General features: G+C 47.6%; 1 protein-coding gene across 1 annotated transcript in view; it reads right to left on the reverse strand.

Annotated features, from left to right (window-relative positions):
* Positions 1–22,452, reverse strand: part of SFXN5 (sideroflexin 5) — a 425,012-nt gene that overhangs the window by 70,405 nt on the left and 332,155 nt on the right. The window contains exon 13 of the mRNA XM_088459744.1: positions 4,788–4,905. Within this exon, the coding sequence (XP_088315870.1) occupies positions 4,788–4,905 (118 nt within the window). The remainder of the gene's footprint in view (positions 1–4,787; positions 4,906–22,452) is intronic.

Below are 22,452 nucleotides of genomic sequence, written 5' to 3' on the forward strand. Positions count from 1 at the left end.
GAAGCGGGTACAGTTATGTACATGGTACCGTATGCAGTCACATATAGGAAGGCCCATACAGAAGCGGGTACAGTTATGTACATGGTACCGTACGCAGTCACATATAGGAAGGCCCATACAGAAGAGGGTACAGTTATGTACATTGTACCGTACGCAGTCACATATAGGAAGACCCTACAGAAGCGGGTACAGTTATGTACATGGTACCGTATGCGGTCACATATAGGAAGACCCATACAGAAGCGGGTACAGTTATGTACACTGTACCGTATGCAGTCACATATAGGAAGGCCCACACAGAAGCGGGTACAGTTATGTACATGGTACCATATGCAGTCACATATAGGAAGGCCCATACAGAAGCGGGTACATTTATGTACATTGTACCGTATGCAGTCACATATAGGAAAGCCCATACAGAAGCGGGTACAGTTATGTACATTGTACCGTACGCAGTCACATATAGGAAGGCCCACACAGAAGCGGGAACAGTTATGCACATGGTACCATATGCAGTCATATATAGGAAGGCCCACACAGAAGCGGGAACAGTTATGCACATGGTACCGTATGCAGTCATATATAGGAAGGCCCATACAGAAGCGGGTACAGTTAGTACATGGTACCGTATGCAGTCACATATAGGAAGGCCCACACAGAAGCGGGTACAGTTATGTACATTGTACCGTATGCAGTCACATATAGGAAGGCCCATACAGAAGCGGGTACAGTTATGTACATTGTACCGTATGCAGTCACATATAGGAAGGCCCATACAGAAGCGGGTACAGTTATGTACATTGTACCGTATGCAGTCACATATAGGAAGGCCCATACAGAAGCGGGGTACAGTTATGTACCTTGTACCGTATGCAGTCACATATAGGAAGGCCCATACAGAAGCGGGTACAGTTATGTACATTGTACCGTATGCAGTCACATATAGGAAGGCCCATACAGAAGCGGGTACAGTTATGTACATTGTACCGTATGCAGTCACATATAGGAAGGCCCATACAGAAGCGGGTACAGTTATGTACATTGTACCGTATGCAGTCACATATAGGAAGGCCCATACAGAAGCGGGTACAGTTATGTACATTGTACCGTACGCAGTCACATATAGGAAGGCCCATACAGAAGCGGGTACAGTTATGTACATTGTACCGTACGCAGTCACAAATAGGAAGGCCCATACAGAAGCGGGTACAGGTATGTACATTGTACCGTACGCAGTCACATATAGGAAGGCCCATACAGAAGCGGGTACAGGTATGTACATTGTACCGTATGCAGTCACATATAGGAAGGCCCATACAGAAGCGGGTACAGTTATGTACATGATACCGTATGCAGTCACATATAGGAAGGCCCATACAGAAGCGGGTACAGTTATGTATATTGTACCGTATGCAGTCACATATAGGAAGGCCCATACAGAAGCGGGTACAGTTATGTACATTGTACCGTATGCAGTCACATATAGGAAGGCCCATACAGAAGCGGGTACAGTTATGTACATGGTACCGTATGCAGTCACATATAGGAAGGCCCATACAGAAGCGGGTACAGTTATGTACATGGTACCGTATGCAGTCACATATAGGAAGGCCCATACAGAAGCGGGTACAGTTATGTACATGGTACCGTATGCAGTCACATATAGGAAGGCCCACACAGAAGCGGGTACAGTTATGTACATTGTACCGTATGCAGTCACATATAGGAAGGCCCACACAGAAGCAGGTACAGTTATGTACATTGTACCGTATGCAGTCACATATAGGAAGGCCCATACAGAAGCGGGTACAGTTATGTACATGATACCGTATGCAGTCACATATAGGAAGGCCCACACAGAAGCGGGTACAGTTATGTACATGGTACCGTATGCAGTCACATATAGGAAGGCCCACACAGAAGCGGGTACAGTTATGTACATGGTACCGTATGCAGTCACATATAGTAAGGCCCATACAGAAGCGGGTACAGTTATGTACATTGTACCGTATGCAGTCACATATAGGAAGGCCCACACAGAAGCGGGTACAGGTATGTACATTGTACCGTATGCAGTCACATATAGGAAGGCCCACACAGAAGCGGGTACAGTTATGTACATGATACCGTATGCAGTCACATATAGGAAGGCCCACACAGAAGCGGGTACAGTTATGTACATGGTACCGTATGCAGTCACATATAGGAAGGCCCACACAGAAGCGGGTACAGTTATGTACATTGTACCGTATGCAGTCACATATAGGAAGGCCCATACAGAAGCGGGTACAGTTATGTACATTGTACCGTATGCAGTCACATATAGGAAGGCCCACACAGAAGCGGGTACAGTTATGTACATTATGGGGCTCATGAAGAGGTGGATGCATTTTTCATATATACTTATAGAGAAGCAAACACACTAATATAATATTACATCATGTGATGAGCTGGGAGTAACTGAAGATGTACGTACAGTATGTGTCCTGTTACGTCTTTGCTGCAGACACGCTAAAATGCCCGTCTGGGCGCGCCAGGACCAGCACACACAACATAGGCATGCCGCATATCATTTTAATCAGCAGAAGCTGCATGTGCATCCTATCCGCCTCGCTGTGTAAATAAGACACATATGAAAGGAAAAGGTTGCACGAAGAGACGCTCAGCGCTACAGAGTCACACGGCGCTCACTCGTTACGTATAACGCGACATGTAGCGCATGGAGGATAGATGTATGTGGACACACCTGTAGCAATTCTAATAAATACACTAAAGTCGCATTTACTAAGTGCAATACAAATAATCACAGTTAAAGCTTCTCTCACCCCTGTGCTGAGCTTACTATGGGACGTTTAGGAGCTGGGCACATGCCAACATCACTATGTAAAATATTTACGTGGTCACCAAATTATACCTGGTTTTCTGCCGGAAAACTTTGAATGTTCAGAAAAAAACATTAGTTAGCATATACAGGAGGGGTTTCCAACCACCGTCCTCAAGGCACGCTAACAGTCCAGGTTTTAGGGATAGCCATACTTGAGCACACGTGACTTAATTAGTACCCCAGTTATATTGATTTAACCATCTGTGCACAATCATGGATATCACTAAAACCAGGACTGTTAGTGTGCCTTGAGGACTGAGGTTGGGAATCACTGGTATACAGTATCTGCTCACATTATTTATTACCAGTTATTTATATAGCGCACACATATTCCGCAGCGCTTTGGCAAAGGACAGTTACCTAGCACCCTCTATGGCCAAACAAGTGGTTATTTTAAATGGAAACAAAAGCGAAGGCATGTTCTGTTTTGTTTCTTTGAACCCACCACCAGGAAATATTTTGTGGTCGTTACTTCGGTAATAATAACCCACATTCTAAACCAGCAAGACTCAATCACCCAAACATAAGTTTTTACTTAAAAATTATGATGCGTTTTTATTTGGTTTGCTAATTTAATGGTAGACATAATAACGTGTAGGAATTATGTGGTAGGCCAACAGAGCATGTCACTTATATACCAAGATAAACTACCACATCAATTCTGAGCACTCCTGAGTTTATTGATGCCAGCATTTGGTGGGGGGCACCGGGAGATGTGGCCATTAAACCCCCCTATCTCTGCAATCGGGAGGCAATCGGGAAGCCGACTGACTAAATACCGGCGCCCGGCATCCCGATCATAGGGATGCCGAGCGCCGCGAGCGGACAGCCGCGGTGCGGGGAGGGTTAGGTTTAGGGCTCCCGGGGGGGACTTAGGGTTAGGCACCCCCCGGGAGGGTTAGGCTAGGGGGAGGGAGGGTTAGGGTTAGGCACCCCCGGGGGGGACTTAGGGTTAGGCACCCCCCAGGGGACTTAGGTTTAGGCAGCGGGGAAGGGGGTGGTTAGGGTTAGGCACTTAGAGGGGGGATTAGGGTTAGGCACTTGGGGGGGAAGTTAGGGTTAGGCACCCCTAACGAGGGTTAGGGTTAGGGGGGTTAGGTTAGTAAATACTTACCTATCCACGATCGGGATTTCCAGCGCTGTCGGGCTTCCGCTGCGTCGCACTCTGCTCCTGTCGGGCTGCCGCTGACGGGAATCGAACCGCCGCCGGCGGTATTTCATACCAATTCCCTGCAATCTGTAGTATAGGGTGCTACTTTCTATTGATCAACAGACAGCAACTATTAAAAGGGGCACATTGTTTTATAGAGGAGACCCCAGTCTTTCTTGGGTGCCCGTCTGTGTAGGAGGAAGGATGGGGTAGATGGTGCCATCCCACAAGCGCTGGCTCTACTAGGATTTATGTATTTGGGGGGGTGATAATGTCTGGTAAACGCATGATTACTAAGCAGCAACTACTAAGGGGGCACATTGTTATATAGAGGAGACCCCAGTTTTTCTCGGGTGCCCCTGTCCGTGTAGGTGCCATGCCAGGATGGGGGAGATGATGCCCCCTCCTCACTACCAATGGCAGGCAGTGGAAGCTTCAGGCAAGCCCTCCGGGCCCTGCTGAGGACGTCTGGCTAAGTCTTAGCACATTTGTTGTATATTTAGAGGATGAATCACATTTTGTCCTCAGCACTGAAGGAGTTTAGTACAACTAAACATAGAGGTCTTTTGTCTTTATCTTTTAAGACCCAATGAGAATTTATTTTTATATCTCTACACACCGAATCCGAATCTCAATTAAATAACGCAGCAGCCACACTAATAATATGTATACTGTCAGTAGGAGTGGCCAAGAGGCACCCAGCCAATCAGAAGCGACTGCTAATCACCATCACCACCAAGGCCGGGCACTTACCTCAGACATCTGTGGGAAGAGACTGATGGCTAGAGGGAGAGCCAGTCCGAAGGCAGCAAGGCACACAAGGCTATGCACTGGGAGGACCAGTCGTGGGTATGATCGCAGCAATGACGTCCTGCAAGAGAGAGAGAGAGACGATGAGGAGCAGAAATATCCCCTGCAACCACCTCCGGGTACGGGCAATAAAGACAGGGATAGTTCATGCTATACAGATGATCCGATGCCACACATATATACTGTACTGCTCCCTCTTTATAACGTTGGCTTTACAGCGAGGGTGGCACTATAAAGACAGGGATACATTGATGCTATAGGGGTAGTTTGATGCCATGGATATACACTGCTCCCTCTTTATAACGCCAGTTTAAAGCACAAGGCTACAGCGTGTGTGGCACTATAAAGACAGGGATATGTACATCCCAGCGCAGTTTTGCAGGAGGGGGGATCAATATATGTATGTACCTTCCCGTCCCTGTAGGGGGCATCACATCATTAACTTCCTCTAAAGAACTGACAGGGAAACCTATGTGAAATGATCTATAGATAACCAAGCGTAAGCAGACAATGCAGAGATGACTTTCCCTGGCCTGTGCTGAAGACCTGCAGTCAGTATACAGTAGGTTTGCCAGTAACTGGTGACATCTCCTTTACCAGTAACCATTCTAACCCCGTGTTCCCTGATGACAAGCCCGGGCATGGGACTGGAATGACTATTATTGGGATGAATGAACGTTCTCGCTCAGATTATCTGCTTATTGTGCACCTGACAAAATCTAACATATAGAATACAGAAAATCAACGTGTTACCAGCTCGATTCACTACGGATCGCTATTCTGCTTATACGCCGGCAGCGCAGTTGCTCATATCAGCGGTGATATGTAAATGTTTGCATTCACATTGCGATCGCAGCCAGACATAAGTACTCACATCCGTATACTAGGGGAACGTAGCGAAACCATCGGTAACATCGGACCCATAGGCGCACTTGCACAAGCCCTGACCTTAATCAGAAATTGCTACCCGCCACTCACAAGCGTGCGTATTAGCCACTGCGTTCCTTGCTGGATTACGCCCTTGGACACAAGGTTGTCAGGAGAAGAGAAACATATCAGAGACGGGAAGTTATTTTGCTAGAAAATGGCCTCAGGGCCTGATTCAGAGCCGCTTGTAAGCGGCCGCTCGTTCGCTCTGAGCGATGTTCGCACAACTAACTGTGCATGCGTATGGGTCGTAATGCGCATGCGCAAAACAGTAATTGCGGTCGGAAATCGTGCGCTCGCAAAACAGCGAGGGGCTGCTAATTTCAGTGACAGAATGAGGCGTTTGTGGGTGGTAACAGGGGAATGTGCTTGAAAACGGGGGAGTGGAGATCCGAACGCAGGCGTGCCTATTGGTCAAAACGGGCGTTTGATGGGTGTGCATAATTAGTAAAGGAGCGTCATCGACCACGTCACTTGGTTGTCTTTTAGCCTGAACTGCTCGCAGTGATAGCGGGAAGTAAAACCTACCACAAGCACTGCGAGCAGCAGACACCTTTCGATGTTCCCGATTAATCTAATAAATAATGGAGATGACGTGTGATGCAAACGGCAAAGGGGCATCTTTACAAAATAGCGAGCGCATTTTTCGAACGTTCGCTCAGACATAGAGGCGTCAACAAACCGCAAAGAGCGAGCGCTCAATTTAAATAGCCGGCCCCTTATCTGGAACGACCGTCCGCAAATAGCGTCCGGATCTGAATCAGGCCCTCTGTGTTATCTCACTTTCCCCAGGAGAGGGAGTGAAAGCTGGACCAGGGGAGGCCATTTATGAAGCCCAAAATGGCGGAGGCACTTCCTGCCAAGTACGGAATAGGCGTGGCAGCGTGCCTAGAATTGCGGAGCAGAGATTTAATCCGGCGCAGTGAGATTACTGACATTTATTGCTGTGTTTTACGGTGATTTCCTGGCATATCCCACCTAAGGTGTGCCATCCTGGGCTGTGGTATCATATATTACCACCTCAGGAGGTTATGCTATAGAAATCACTTACTAATGGCAATGGGGAAAAAGAGACGTAAAAAGTTGCTTTAGCTGTACGTGGCGTTGTTGTGTATAAAGTCATAACGTAATACATACAGTAATATAATGCACGCCGCGTTCGATTCTGTGGGTAGAAAATTCATTTCTTTATCTTCACAGCTGAAAGTGTCGCTAAAACAACATTTTTCTGTTAGAAAAGCTTGAAAAAATATAATAATAAAAATGTACAAATTGTGCAATGGCAGTGTCCGCCCGCGACCCGTCATCTGCGACGCGCTCTCACGGTACAGGTATCGCGCCGTCCAACATGGATATTTTTTTTATTCTGCCAAGTCCGAGGAAGCCTGCTATGGGCCACAGAGGCCTTTCCCCAATGGATGTGTAAGTAACAAAGTGGTAATAACAGAAATAAGGAAGGTTGTACTTCCAGTAATCCCGGAAAGACAAGGAAAAGAACAGACATCGCGGTATCTGGACAATACGACGATGAACGCTGCCTCCGACTCGCCTGATCACACAGACACACAAATTGGTCTTCACTCTATAGGATGAATAGGAAATAAACATTACGTGGCATGGTTTAGCGATGTGGCATTTCTGTCTATGCATCAGCAGACACGGGAGAGCGTCTATCTCAGGTGATCCGGTGCTACCGAGGGACAACGGCCTTAGGGTCTCATTCAGACCCGCTCGCGAGCGGGTCGTTGGTACCCAAATGCGCACGACGGAGGCCGCTCCGTCGTGCGCATGCGTGAGACCCGGCGAGCGACGGGGAAGCCGTCGCTCGGGGTCTCGCAACAAAGGGGGCGTGCTGTTGATGGTGACTGACAGCACGCCCCCTTTGGTGGGCGTGGCTGCCCAGATGGAGGCGTTCCCATGGGAACGCCTACCGTCTGGGGCCGGCCCCACTGACATCAGTAATGATGTCAGTGGGAGTGATTTGGGCTCTGATAGAGCCAAAATCACTCCAGGGCTTGCCGTCACCGAGACCCTACCACAGGGTCTTATCGCAAGCCCGATGGTCGTGATGGTCTTGACCATCGCGACCATCATTATGGACGCTCGCATAAGCTGTGGGTGGTAACCCACAGCTATGCGAGCGTCCAAAAGGCCGCTCCAATATTAGGTAGGAGGGCCCTGATTCGGAGCGAGCGCCCTGGTCAGAGCGTCCGGCTCTGAATCAGGCCCTTAGTCCCTGTGATCAAGGGACAAGGACCAGTATCGTTGCCCATTGTGATCAGTCCCTGCACTTTATCCTATGCACAGGGGATGTGTAAGAGTCTTATATAAAAGGTGTGCCGGCATTATGTTGCCAGTCAAAAGATCAACGCCATAATGTCAATATGGTTAAAATGTCAACACAGCCAAAATTACGACAATAGAAATTTTAGGGTTAGGCTGAAAATTGGATGTCGACATTATGTACATGTCAACACTTTATTATTATTATCCTATATATATATATATATATATATATATATATATATATATATATATATATTAGGGATGTGCAGGCTCGGATAGGTTCGAGTTTGCACGTGGAGTTCGGATTTTTCCCTCCAAAAAAACGGAACTCAGAACGAGGCAAAACGTCATCTTACATGGACGAACATCATCATTCCTGGTCTTTTGTCCAGGAATGATGATGTTCGTCCATGTAAGATGACGTTTTGCCTCGTTCTGAGTTCCGTTTTTTTGGAGGGAAAAATCCGAACTCCACGTGCAAACTCGAACCTATCCGAGCCTGCACATCCCTAATATATATATATATATGGCGCCACAAGGGTTCCACAGCGCCTTATAAAGTTTGAACATGTCAACATTTCTCAGCGTCTACATATTTCATGTCAACATTATGGTGTCTAGATAATGAATGTTGGCAAATCAGTCCGAACCCCATGTAACACAGAGATGAGTATTGGCCCCTAAACTTAATGTAACCTGAACCCAGTGCAGTCACAGAACAATGTCTAGAAGTCATATATATATATATACACTGTATACACACACACAGTCACAGAGAGGGCGGCACTCAGGTCAGGAAATTGCAGCTACAAGCAGGTAAGTTTCCAATGTTTGGGAGTACTATTTATTCCTCCATTATCAGTATAAGAGTACCCTGATGATTGATGATGGAGGAATAAATACTACCCCGGAGCGTTGGACACTTATACCTGCTTGTAGCTGCATTTTTCTGACCTGAGTGCCGCCGTCTTTTGGGCTTGTGTGTGGGTCCTAATACGAAGGGCACCAGGGACGTTGTATATCTGTTATTGGAGTGTCGCCCCACTGCTAAAAAAAAATATATATATATACTGTACGTGGCATTATGAGAGGTGCAGTGTCGCGTGTTATTGCTGGGTCAGTCCTGCAGGCATGGGGCACACAAGTGGGAGCTGGAGCAGGGATGCATGAGGCGTGGCAATTTGCATGGGACGCACCCCGCCACTCATTGCATGCATACCGGTGTGAATTACGCCGCTATGCATGTAGAAATACACAAAGGACTCTCCCAATAAGAGCTGTCCTTTGCAAGAGAATGTCGCTTGCGGAATGAGGCACGCGCCGCGAGGAGTTGCTGGGAGTGATCCGACTGGAACCCTCTCACATCACTTTGCGAACAGAAGCCCGTAGACTCCTACATGGTAACGCTAGATGGCGTTACCCATCGGGTCCAAGCTTGGTGAACACGAGAAATGCGGTAAAACCACCCAATACTGCATATCTGCTATGTGCTGGCCCTTTAATGAGGAGAGTTACTGATCGTTTAGCAATAACGTGAGGGAAGCGGAGAACGATCTGGGAGGACATCTAATATGAACAACGTAGGTTTTGCAGGCGGCTACGGTTGTTACAGGGAGAAGATTGAGGCCCAGGGCGCCTAAAGTTCTGCAAAAAGATTTACAACCCATTTGATATCTGCCACCAAAGTCTGCTAATGACTGACAGGCGCGATGTGGGGAGGGTTTCCAACTGGACGCTATACGGCAACTGGGATGATGAGTCGGTCTCGATGTCGGGAGGCTGAGGGGGTAGGAAGCAGGGGGCGGCAGATAGCACTGTGGGCAACATACAGTGTGAGATCCCTGATCTCCCTCTCCACAACCTGACCCCACCGACGATGTTTTTCTGCAGAAGGAACTGCCGCTATCCATTAATAAGTATCTGGATGGGCACCTAAATGTTGGAATTGTCACAAAATCATGGTGTAGAAGTGAAAACGTTACAGCGGATGAGGAGCACATACACTGAAGGGTTGGCTGGCATTTTGTATTTAGTCAAGTAAGACGTGTTTTCTGACGCTGAGATCATTTATTGTAGAACAACAGATACAGGTGACACTTCACGTTCGGCTCTAGAACAGGTGACGACTGATCCTTACACTTCCCGTCAGTCACCTGGCACAGCTGGCGCTATCTGCAAATGAAGCCACATTGAGAATGGAGTGGTAGCCGTCCTTTCTTAACACCCAAATCTTGGCAAGTGCCCATGAACTTTTTTTTTTTCTATCAGGCCTTTCAATGCCGGGGGGGGTGGGGGGGGCTCCTTGTGAAGAAGACAGAACCCAAGAGATAATTTCTGTCTATCTTCTGAAGGCCGTCAATAGACCACTGGTTCCCCCTAATTAACAGTTATTGCTCATTAGTTTGAGGGAAGAAGTTTTGGTCGCAGGGTGTCTGTCTCCTATATGCATCTGCACAAAGAGAAATGGATGTGAGAGCAAAGTCACTTAATGACTCCAGCAAGCGAACATTCAAATGAGGCCCTAAGGGCTGCGAGGTACCGATGGAACAGGAGGGCTGAGCCAAACCTTGGCTTTGTCTGACTAAACTCCCCCCCCCCCCAGTGATCCAGAGCCGGGGACGTGTTGGGACACCTACGCAGGAAGTAGCAGGAGCCATCAGAGCTGGCGTGAAAGCGTGTCAGCGACGGCGAGGTGACAGGTACGAGAGGCAACGCAGCTCTCAATGCGACGGGCCAGATTGCCAGCATTAATGACAGCGTCAGGTTCAATTTCATTCTCTCGCAGGTGGAGAAAGGTACGTTGGTAGCAGCTGACGCCGTTTCTGTGCCAAGCGCCCGACTCTGCTATTGTGCGCGGATCTGATTACGTGGAGACATAAACTGTAAGCGTTGGGACTAAAATAGACTGATCCGTGTCTGGGCTGGTGTACCGCTCTACTGCTAGGTGCCTGATAGGAGGGAATAATTAATGAAGCCGCCGTGCTTCCGAAGCACGCCTTGCTGCAGGGATCAGACGGCGCTATTGTCTGTTTCGGAGTCTGAGCCCGTCATTCAGGGTACATGTACCGCGGGCCTGTGGTGCCAGTGTTGCCTCCTTTCCTCTGCTCTGTGGGTTGTGCTAAGGATAACGGTTGTATGTACATAATGTAGCAGATGTCATTACTGCAGCGGGAAAGCTGACCGGTGTGCGGCCACTGGTGGAGGTGCCTTTATGTTTTCACCATTGGAGCATAACTAAAGCCGGGTACGCAAAGATTTTTTTTTTTTTTTTTAAAAAGCATTTTAGTGACCAGACGATTTATTAAATGATTTGACGTTTTCTGCCGGATCGGGGTGCAGACTTAAAAAGAAAGTACCCTGCACCCTTTGGAATGTCCCCATAAAGTAAGCAATTTTTAAAAAAAAAAAGTTCGATAGGACACCCCCCAAAATAGTGGTTTCGTTTTGGGGGCGGAAAAAAAAAGTTGGGGGACAAACTTAAAAACTAGCTAAATCGACTCAGAGGGGGTCCCCAAATATGCGGCAGGCGTTTTCTAGAATGCGGCAGGTGGAGTTTTGTAGGATTTCAAAATTTCACTCTACGGACTACAAAATATGCTTGCACCCATTTTCATGTACCCCAAATTTGAGTTATTATTCCCAAAAAATTAAGCTAAATGCTGTTCTTCACCACTTCTTTATAGCCGCGTTAATGCACCAGCCGCAGCCGTTTAAAAAACACAAATACCTTCAGCAGCCCAATTCGGGGGTACCCATAGTGATCCTCCATATCAGACCATCTTTTGGGGGGTGACAGGCTGATTTGTCCAAAAGTGACAGGAGCTTTCGATACTTACCTTTCGGCCGGGTCCCGTTTTCGCCGATTCCTAATTGAATAGGGGGATAAGCGGGCACACGCCCGATACTTTATCCCAAGAAAAAACGGCGATGATGGCGAAAAGTCCGACCTTGGACTTTTCGCTTCTGATTGAATATGGCCCATAGGCCCTGATTCAGAGCCGGACGCTCTGACCAGAGCGCTCGCTCTGAATCAGGGCCCTCCTCCATTAAAATGGAGCGTCCTCCTGGACGCTCGTATAGCTGTGGGTCACCACCCACAGCATATACGAGCATGCAAAAAGATGGTCGCGATGGTCTTGACCATCGGACTTGCGAGGGAAACCCTACGGTCGGATTTCCCAGTCGCAAGGCCAGGAGTGATTTTGGCTCTATCAGAGCCAAAATCACTCCCACTGACATCACTAGTGAAGTCAGTGGGGCCGGCTTCAGACGGTAGGCGTTCCCATGGGAACGCCTCCGTCTGGCAGGCACACCCCCGGCACGCCCACCAAAGGGGGCGTGCTGTCAATCAACATCGCCAGCACGCCCCCTTTGGTGCGAGACCCCGAGCGATGGAAAGCCCGTCGCTCGCCGGGTCTCGCGCATGCGCACGACGGAGCTCCCTCCGTCGTACGCATGCGCAGTGGGGAACATCGACCCACTTGCGAGCGTACTGCCGCTCGCGAGTGGGTCTGAATGACCCCCATAGACTTTTATTCTCCTGTGTGTGATTTAGTTTTGTGTGCGAGTGCAGTGTATTTATGTGTGCTTTATTTATTTTGTTCTATATTTTTATTTGTCGTATTTCTGTTATGGAGCATACACACAGTCAGATATGTCAGATGAACGATTGAACGATTTGACCAACGATTTGAACTGTGAACGATTTTTGACTACATTAACACGAATGGAATCGTGCAAATCTGACTGCAAACACATCAGATGTCAGATATCGTTATCTGACCATCGGGAACGGGCATCGTTCATCGTTCAGGCATGTCAGATTTTCCTTCAGATATGAACGATTGAACGATTTTTTAAATTGTTATCGTTCAGATCTGAAGAAAAATCTGACCGTGTGTATGCACCATTACAGACCAGTCATGTCTAGTGAGAGACATCATAATCCCCTAATTGCCCAAATGGATGATATTCCTGTCGATCAATTGTCGCCTGTCAAAATCAACTCATCTACCTGCTGTTTCAGCAATCACGTCGGTCTGAAGCTAAGCAGTTTTATCTGCCGATGGTTTTATGGCTGTTTTCAAAACCGCCGCTTCATAAATCCGGGGGGGTTCCTATTCCATTCCTCTGTTATAATCTAAAACATGGATGGTGCTTTGATATTCAGTTCTGTCCTATTCTAAAGCGCGCTCTCTCGGCGGTTCTGGTCTTAGTAAATCGGCGGATTGCAGAACCGCCGCTTAGTAAATTTAGCTCCAAGTGTGAAAACACTACAGACGTGTCATAGGTCATCAGGGCACAAGAGCTTTTGTCCTCTGACAGTAAAGGGGGATTGGTGTCCGGCACAAACTGGGAGGCGTAGGGGAAACACAATGGCGACTTGTGAAGGTTATATTAGAGCGATGGATGAATTGCATGTTTTTTTGCACAGTCATCCTTTATAAAAACACAAATGTTAAATGATGGTCATGGACAGTCATCAAAGATATGTCCGATCTGAGGAGGCCTTACCGTCAGTGTGTTATCGTAACCGCGGTGGGGGCTGTCCTGTGAAAGCCACCTCATTGGTCCAGGTCAATAGCAAAGCTCACGGCCTTTTCTCACCCACACAGTCTCAAGGGCACATACCTCAGGCCCTAGTGGTGTTAGTATATCAATGAAATGAAGAGATTATGGGCCTGATTCAGAGCCGGTCGCTATTTGCGCTCGCTCATCCAGAAAATAGGGGGTGGCTATTCAAATGAACCGTTCGCTCTTTGCGGTCTGTTCACGCCTCTAGGTCTGAATGAGCGAACAAAACTTGCGGTCGTTTTTAGGGAAACTACGCCCCCTGGCCGCTCGCATCATACGTCATGTCCGCTATTTATTAGATTAATTGAGTACATCGACCAGCGTATGAACTGCTCGCTATTCTTGTGGTTGGTTTTTGCTACCACAATCTTGCGAGCAGTTCTGGCTTAAAAAAAACCCAGTGACGTGGTCAATGACGCTGCTGTATTAATTATGCACACCCATAAAACGCCCGTTTTGACCTTTAAGCACGCCTGCGTTCTGATCTCCACTTTTCAAGCACCTTCCCCTGTTACCACCCACATACGCCTCCTCCTGTCACTCAAATTATCAGGCATTCGCTATTTTGCGAGCACATGAATTTCGGCCGAACTGACTGGTTCGCGCATGCGTATAACGATCCGTACGCATGCGCAGTTGGGCAAACATCGCTCGAAGCGAACGAGCAGCCACTTGCGTCCGGCTCTGAATCAGGCCCTATCTCCCAATGCATGGTCTATCAGCCAGTTCTAGGATATGTAATTTTTATCATACACCATCATAGCAAGACCCTGTACTTCTCTGTACCATAGATAGTCATTCCGGTGTATTTTAGGTGCCAACATTTCCAGGTTTAATGTTGTATTTGTTCTTTTTTTCAGCTGAGGAGATATGTTTGGCATTATGTCGTAATTTATGTTAGAAGTACAGATTGGGGGTTGGGGTAGAGTGGGGTTCCGCCATGTTCTTAGTAATAGGTCAGGCCGTATTGTATCATTTTAAAAATAATGAAGCCCCTTAAAACAATTGTTATATTATATTTCCCGGCACCTCCCACACACCAAAATAGGATTAATATAGGAACGTAACGGTTTCCAAGCCGCTCCAGGGACAGTGGCAGGTGGGGAATTTGACTGGGGCGGTACACCTGTCAAACCGTAACGCAGGCGTCCTAAGGCGAGCCCTGGACTCTGCTGATGGTGTCTCTGGTGGGGTTTAGGCAATAGCCTGCATGTCGCAGCGGCTGGCGTGAGTCCGGAGAGTAAGCGGTAATAATTTATAAGGCTATTACATAATATACGTGGGGTGAAGTTGCCAGACGGCCGATGGGACCACAGTATTAAACAAATGGTTAGACAAACTAAATAAAAAAGTATTTCTTACGTAAGGAACTACATTCCTTTGTAAGGTTTAATTTCTCTGTTTAAAGATCAGGAATTACCGTTATTTCTTTTTAAACTATGAATTATTTCTTTGATGAAATGTTTTTTTTTAATATTAGATGGGAGTTTGGTAAAGGTGAGAGAATAGCCCATCTCCACAATAAACAGGGTGCATGGTAGGTAACCAATAGCTTCTCACTACATATCAGACAACGCTGAAACAATGATTGTGCCTGACGCACTGTGGGCCTCATTCAGACCCGCTCGCAAGTGGGTCGATGTTGAGGCCCTGCACGTGCGCAAGCCCCGGAGCGAGAGAGAAATTCTTTCAGTCCAGGGCTCACTACAAAAGGGCCGGCTGTCCATGTTGATCGACAGCTCGCACCGTTTTGTAGGCGGGGTGGGGCTGGCCAAAAGGAGGCGTTCCCGAAGGAACGCCTGCCATTTGGGAGCGGCCCCTTCCGGCTCTATTAGAGCCGAAAGCTCACTGGGGCTTGCGGCAGACGAGACCCTACCACAAGGGTCTCATCGCAAGCCCCGATAGTCGCGATCAACCTGGCCGCTCGTTAAAGCTGTGGGTGGTCACCCACAGCTTACGAGCGGCCAGGAGGCCGGCTAAAAAAAAAGTAACGCGGCCGCCCTCATTCAGAGCGAGTGCTCGCTTTTTGCGAGCGGCTCCGAAAGAGGTCCTGTCTACCCAGTAATGTGCGGTACAAGAATATTTACCATCATCTCCAACCGGACAACACCACACTGTCCTCCATCTACAGCTCAGCAGCCCCCCCCCCATCATTCCGCTGAATCCTCTGTAATTAATGCCCTGTTGGTCTTCTCACAATCACCTAAGCCCAACAAAAGTAATAGGAAAAAAAAAAAACACCCAGGCGAGAAACAGAGAAACCAATTTAAAACTAACAGTGGATAGCGTGAGACATCCCGGAGAGAGGTAACGGAGCAGTCCAGTCCGCATTACAATAGATGGAACATCCTAATTAAGCTAAGATATGACTTCATTTATTAGGAGGGAAGGGGTGATCCACCCCCCCCCCCACCTTCAATTAAACAAAGAAGGTGTAATTTCTTAATTGGACATCTGATATGGAGACGGAGAGGTTTAGCACAAAGTGCTTTATAATGAGTGGATGTGGTCAGCGCTGTTTCCTCTGCAGGATGTAAACGACCCAGTCGGGGGGAAAGCCGCGATGTCATGATTACTGTGCTGCCACGGTGACGATGTCATTGTGGGATCCTCTGTGATCGCGCCTCTTACATGCAACACAGACATATATTACTAAGTACGGCAAAGGCACATTGGACCTCATTCAGAGTCGGTCGAAGCGGCCGCACGGTCGTACGGAAAAAGGGGCCGGATATGCAAATGATTCCCTCGCAAGTTGCGTCCCTAAGTTCGGATCGGTAGTTGGCCGACCAAGGGGAGGAAGTGGTCGGAATTAAAAAAAATACGCCCCCTTCTCGTACGCATTGCACGTCATCTCCGGACATATAAGGATTAATCGAGACCATCGGAACTGGTCGTAGAGCTTAAGGCTGACCATACCCTCTCTTAAGCTCTACGATCATGTCAGTGTACAAACCTCCCATGTCACATGTGCCATGACGCTACTTTGTTAATTATGCACTCCCATAAACCGTATGCACTCCCATAAACCGTATGCACTCCCATAAAACGCAGTTCGCATAATTAGGCACGCCTGCGTTTGGATCTCCACTCCCCCGTTTTCAAGCACCTTCCCCCCTGTTACCACCCACAAACGCCTCATTCTGTCACTCAAACTACCGACCTGGCTGTGTTCAAGGAGAGAGAAATTTCTGATCGTAGCGGCTAGTTTGCGCACGCGCATTGCGAACATTACGCATGCGCAGTATAGCGAACATCGGTGGCGTACGACCGTGCGGCCGCTTCGACCGACTCTGAATGAGGTCCATTGTCTTTAGTGGCCCCTTACACAGCTGGAAAAATGCAGGAGTGCAGCGTAGATCCCAATGCACCAAGTCCTATGCAATCTGCAAGGGAACGTGCGCGGAGCACCCGCCGCCTTGGGACTGGAGGACTGTGACCGGCTGCATTATTTCATGCCGAGTGTGGGCTGAATCTGACGCAGGGGGCGGATATTACACCTTTAGGCGGCCTTCCCCCATTTAGTCAGTGACTACAGAGGCTATTGCCATAGGTAAAACAAGCTTTCTTATTTTTATCCGTCCCCAGAGATGGCGGGATCAGTGCCTCGCCCATCACCATCAATAAGGGTGCTGCCCGGACCATTCGGGTGCACCTTGCGGCGCTGTAACAGGAGCACAGTGACCGATGTAGTTCAAACACACCCATAGCGGATGTAAAATCAGAGTCCCAGCATAAGCGTTACCATAAGTGAGCCATAAAGCCCTGAGGGTGGCCGGGGCGAGCGGCACTTCAGGAGAACAATGGAGAAGTTGGAATATCAGAGGGCGGATGATAAGTGAGCGGGACGCGCGCTTGTCAGTCCCCAACTTCGTCTGCAGTCCCACAAATGGCTACGCAAACCGTTTACAGAATACGCCAAGAGGAACGTGGGTGAGCAGTAATGCTGGACAGTAATCGCAAATGAATGCACTGTCCATGCCCATGGCTTGCAGATAGTGCCATTGTATAAGAACAGTAATGAGAGCACTTTGTACCCGCCTCAGTCGCGACATTGGTGACTCTGTAACCGCCTTGCGGCCTTGGTGACTCTGTACCCGCCTTGCGGCCTTGGTGACTCTGTACCCGCCACATTCGCGGCCTTGGTGACACTGTACCCGCCTCATTCGCGGCCTTGGTGACTCTGTACCCACCTCGTGGCCTTGGTGACTCTGTACCCACCTCAGTCGCGGACTTGGAGACTCTGCGGCTGATTCCTGTTTAGAATGGGTCCTGCATAGTCGCACACAGCCCCTTCTGTGCCTCTGCCTGATTGACAGGCAAAGGCATTTAAAGGGACGGTGCAGGGGCGGCCAGCGTACCCACAAATGGGGGCATGTCCGCCAAGTTTTCCAGGAGTGGCAAGGCCACGGACTGCGTCAACCGACGCAGTGGCCTGGCCTCGTGAGCCGGCCAGTCTGAGTAAGCTGAGGCTTACTCAGCTGGCTGACGGTCGGGCGCCGTCCACCATTACGACCATCGATTGTCGTGATGGTGATCCCAGCCTGCGATCTCTGCCGCAGTGCAGGGATCGCAAATGCAGCAGGGGGTGTCATACATCTTCTGCTGCATTTGCATGATTGCAAGGATTGCATTGCAAAGCTGCCTGCGTGCATACATCATATATCTATAGCCTGCGTGCATACATCATATATCTATAGCCTGCGTGCATACATCATATATCTATAGCCTGCGTGCATACATCATCTATCTATAGCCTGCGTGCATACATCATCTATCTATAGCCTGCGTGCATACATCATATCTATAGCCTGCGTGCATACATCATATATCTATAACCTGTGTGTATACATCATATATCTATAGCCTGTGTATATACATCATATATCTATAGCCTGTGTGCATACATCATATATCTATAGCCTACGTGCATACATCATATATCTATAGCCTGCGTGCATACATCATATATCTATAGCCTGCGTGCATACATCATATCTATAGCCTGCGTGCATACATCATATATCTATAACCTGTGTGTATACATCATATATCTATAGCCTGTGTATATACATCATATATCTATAGCCTGAGTGCATACATCATATATCTATAGCCTGCGTGCATACATCATATATCTATAGCCTGCGTGCATACATCATATATCTATAGCCTGTGTGCATACATCATATATCTATAGCCTGTGTGCATACATCATATATATAGCCTGAGTGCATACATCATATATCTATAGCCTGTGTGCATACATCATATATCTATAGCCTGCGTGGATACATCATATATCTATAGCCTGCGTGCATACATCATATATCTATAGCCTGTGAGCATACATCATATATCTATAGCCTGCGTGCATACATCATATATCAATAGCCTGCATGTATACATCATATATCTATAGCCTGCGTGTATACATCATATATCTATAGCCTGCGTGTATACATCATATATCTATAGCCTGTGTGCATACATCATATATCTATAGCCTGTGTGCATACATCATATATCTATAGCCTGCGTGCATACATCATATCTATAGCCTGCGTGCATAAATCATATATCTATAGTCTGCGTGCATAAATCATATATCTATAGCCTGCGTGCAGTTTTGTAATTGTGATCCTTGCTGAATCACCCCCTCTGTTCTCGACCTGACTGCAGCCCTCAATAGTTCCTCCATCGAGTCCCTGGTGCAGCCTAATGCTCACAATCAATGTAAATTCAATACCAGAAACTGAATGGATTGTTACACGCTGATTTACAAATACCCCAGGCACAGTTTACAGAGCAAATTATTTTACTGCAATGGCATGTTGGGACTGGGAGATGTTACTTCTCTCTCCAAATCAATGACTGTACCAGTGACGTTCAGTAACATCCAGTAATACGAGACAGCACAGATTTGCATAGAATAGCTCCTCCAGCCCAGAAATGTTGTATATACAGTGCATCCGGAAAGTATTCACAGCGCATCACTTGTTCCACATTTTGTTATGTTACAGCCTTATTCCAAAATGGAATAAATTCATTTTTGTCCTCAAAATTCTACACACAATACCCCATAATGACAACGTGTAAAAAGTTTTTTTGAGATTTTTGCAAATTTCTTTAAAAAAAAAAACACTAAGAAATCACATGTACATAAGTCTTAACAGCCTTTGTCATGAAGCTCAAAATTGAGCTCAGGTGCATCCTCTTTCCACTGATCATCCTTGAGATGTTCCTACAGCTTAATTGGAGTCCACCTGTGGTAAATTCAGTTGATTGGACATGATTTTGAAAGGCATACACCCGTCTATATAAGGTCCCACACTTGACAGTGCATGTCAGAGCACAAACCAAGCATGAAGTCCAAAAAATTGTCTGTAGACCTCCGAGACAGGATTGTCTCGAGGCACAAATCTGGTGAAGGGTACAGAAAAATATCTGCTGCTTAGAAGGTCCCAATGAGCACAGTGGCCTCCATCATCCGTAAATGGAAGAAGTTCGGAACCACCAGGACTCTTCCTAGAGTTGGCCGTCCGTCTAAACTGAGCGATCGGGGGAGAAGGGCCCTAGTCAGGGAGGTGACCAAGAACCTGATGGTCACTCTGTCAAAGCTACAGCATTCCTCTGTGGAGACACGTGAACCTTCCAGAAGGACAACCATCAATGCAGCAATCCACCAATCAGGCCTGTATAGTAGAGTGGCCAGATGGAAGCCACTCCTTAGTAAAAAGCACATGGCAGCCCGCCTGGAATTTGCCAAAATGCACCTGAAGGACTCATGAGAAACAAAAGATTGAACTCTTTGGCGTGAATGCCAGGCGTTCTATTTGGGGGAAACCAGGCATCGCTCATCACCAGGCCAATACCATCCCTACAGTGAAGCATGGTGGTGGCAGCATCATGCTGTGGGGATGTTTTTCAGCGGCAGGAACTGGGAGACTAGTCAGGATAGAGGGAAAGATGAATGCAGCAATGTACAGAGACATCCTGGATGAAAACCTGCTCCAGAGCGCTCTTGACCTCAGACTGGGGCGACGGTTAATCTTTCAGCAGGACAACGACCCTAAGCACACAGCCAAGATATCAAAGGAGTGGCTTCAGGACAACTCTGTGAATGTCCCTGAGTGGCCCAGCCAGAGCCCAGACTTGAATCCAATTGAACATCTCTGGAGAGATCAGAAAATGGCTGTGCACCGACGCTTCCCAGCCAACCTGATGGAGCTTGAGAGGTGCTGCAAAGAGGAATGGGCGAAACTGGATTAAAGCTGTAACATAACAAAATGTGAAAAAAGTGACGCGCTGTGAATACTTTATGGATGCACTGTATACAATGAATTTGTCCTTTTGTCCAGGTTATGCATTCAGACACCCCTGCACCGATTGGGATGAAGCGAACGCGAGGTGGTCCAGTTGGATCCTGGACAGGTTTTAGGGGGATTAGGGTCACAGTTGAATCTCCCGATTTTGTACGCTGGGCAGAACTTTGACTCGGTGAGCCTGTTCTGAGCCTTCCACTGGATGGATCTGGAATAAAACTTTCCAGAGTGGTAACATTGGATCCCAGAAGACATACTAGGCGGTTGAGGTCCCAATCGGACCTGGTCCGACAGGGACCTCAACTGGTCCTGCTGGGCATAACTTTGACTGGGGGAGCCTGTTCTGAGCCTTCTAGTGGATGGATAAGGACAAAAAAACTTCCCAGAGGGGTGGCGATTGGTCTGGGATGGTTGAGTCTGAGTCTGAGTGGTTTGAGTGGTCTGAGTGGTTGGGGTACCGGTCGGACCTCACGGCAAAGTGCGTCGGGCAGAACTGTGACCCAGGGAGCCTGTTCTGGGCCGTCCACTGGATGTATTTGGACACCATAACATAATAAAACTTAATAACTTGAAGATTTAAACCCAGGCAGCGCCGAGTACTTCAGCTAGTTATATATAAGTATAGTATGAGAAGGAACAGTCCAGCACCATAAAATGAATCCTGTCCACTTTCCCAGGGCAGGACACGTGTATGATGATGCTGTATAATCCTTATGCTCTGTATTTTCTGAGTTTATTAAGTTGTAAGAGCAGCATCACATGATTTCAATATTTAGAATAAATCTATAGTGATGTGACATTATTCTCACGTACAGGTATTACTGTATTAATGTATTGGAAATCCTCCATTTGTTTAATAAGAGCCAAATATTGTGATTACACCCGTCCTTACCGGCAGCTTTAGGGCGTTTTTTTGCTCAAAGACGTAAACTTTTCTTAAGTAGGTACGGGAACAGCGCCGCCTACGGGTTATAAGATGGTTCTGCACAAGAGGGCAACCGTAATATAACAAAAACATGTCATTTGTTTGAAAGGAAATAATCAACAAGACGTACTTATAGGTAACAATACACGACCAACAGCCATTAGTGATTGTTCCGCTGTAAGTGAAAAGCTTCAAGCTGTGCGAAATTCGCCGAAACATTTGATTAATATTCAAGGACATTGACTTAGAATCGTACGTTTCGGCAATTGCGGCATGTATGTGAGGATGTTGCACTGCGTGAAAACCGCGGCACGCACCCCGGGGCGCATCTACCATCTCCAAGCTTGTATATAACAAATGGGACGGGCTGAGCACATACGTGCTTGCATAGCTTATCTTGTGAATATTCGGACCGAGGGCCTGATTTAGAGATGGACGCAAAGCTGACGTTTACGTAGTTTGAGCGATTGGGAAACTGCGCTTGCGTCAAGTTTAATTTTCGTTGTCGCTGGCAGTGAGGAGTTACTCGCAGTGATTGCCAGGCAGGGACTGTTTGTGGGCGGCAACGGGG

This window comes from Taudactylus pleione, unplaced genomic scaffold, assembly GCF_031769625.1.
Source record: "Taudactylus pleione unplaced genomic scaffold, aTauple2 ptg000930l, whole genome shotgun sequence".
NCBI classification, from domain to species: domain Eukaryota; kingdom Metazoa; phylum Chordata; class Amphibia; order Anura; family Myobatrachidae; genus Taudactylus; species Taudactylus pleione.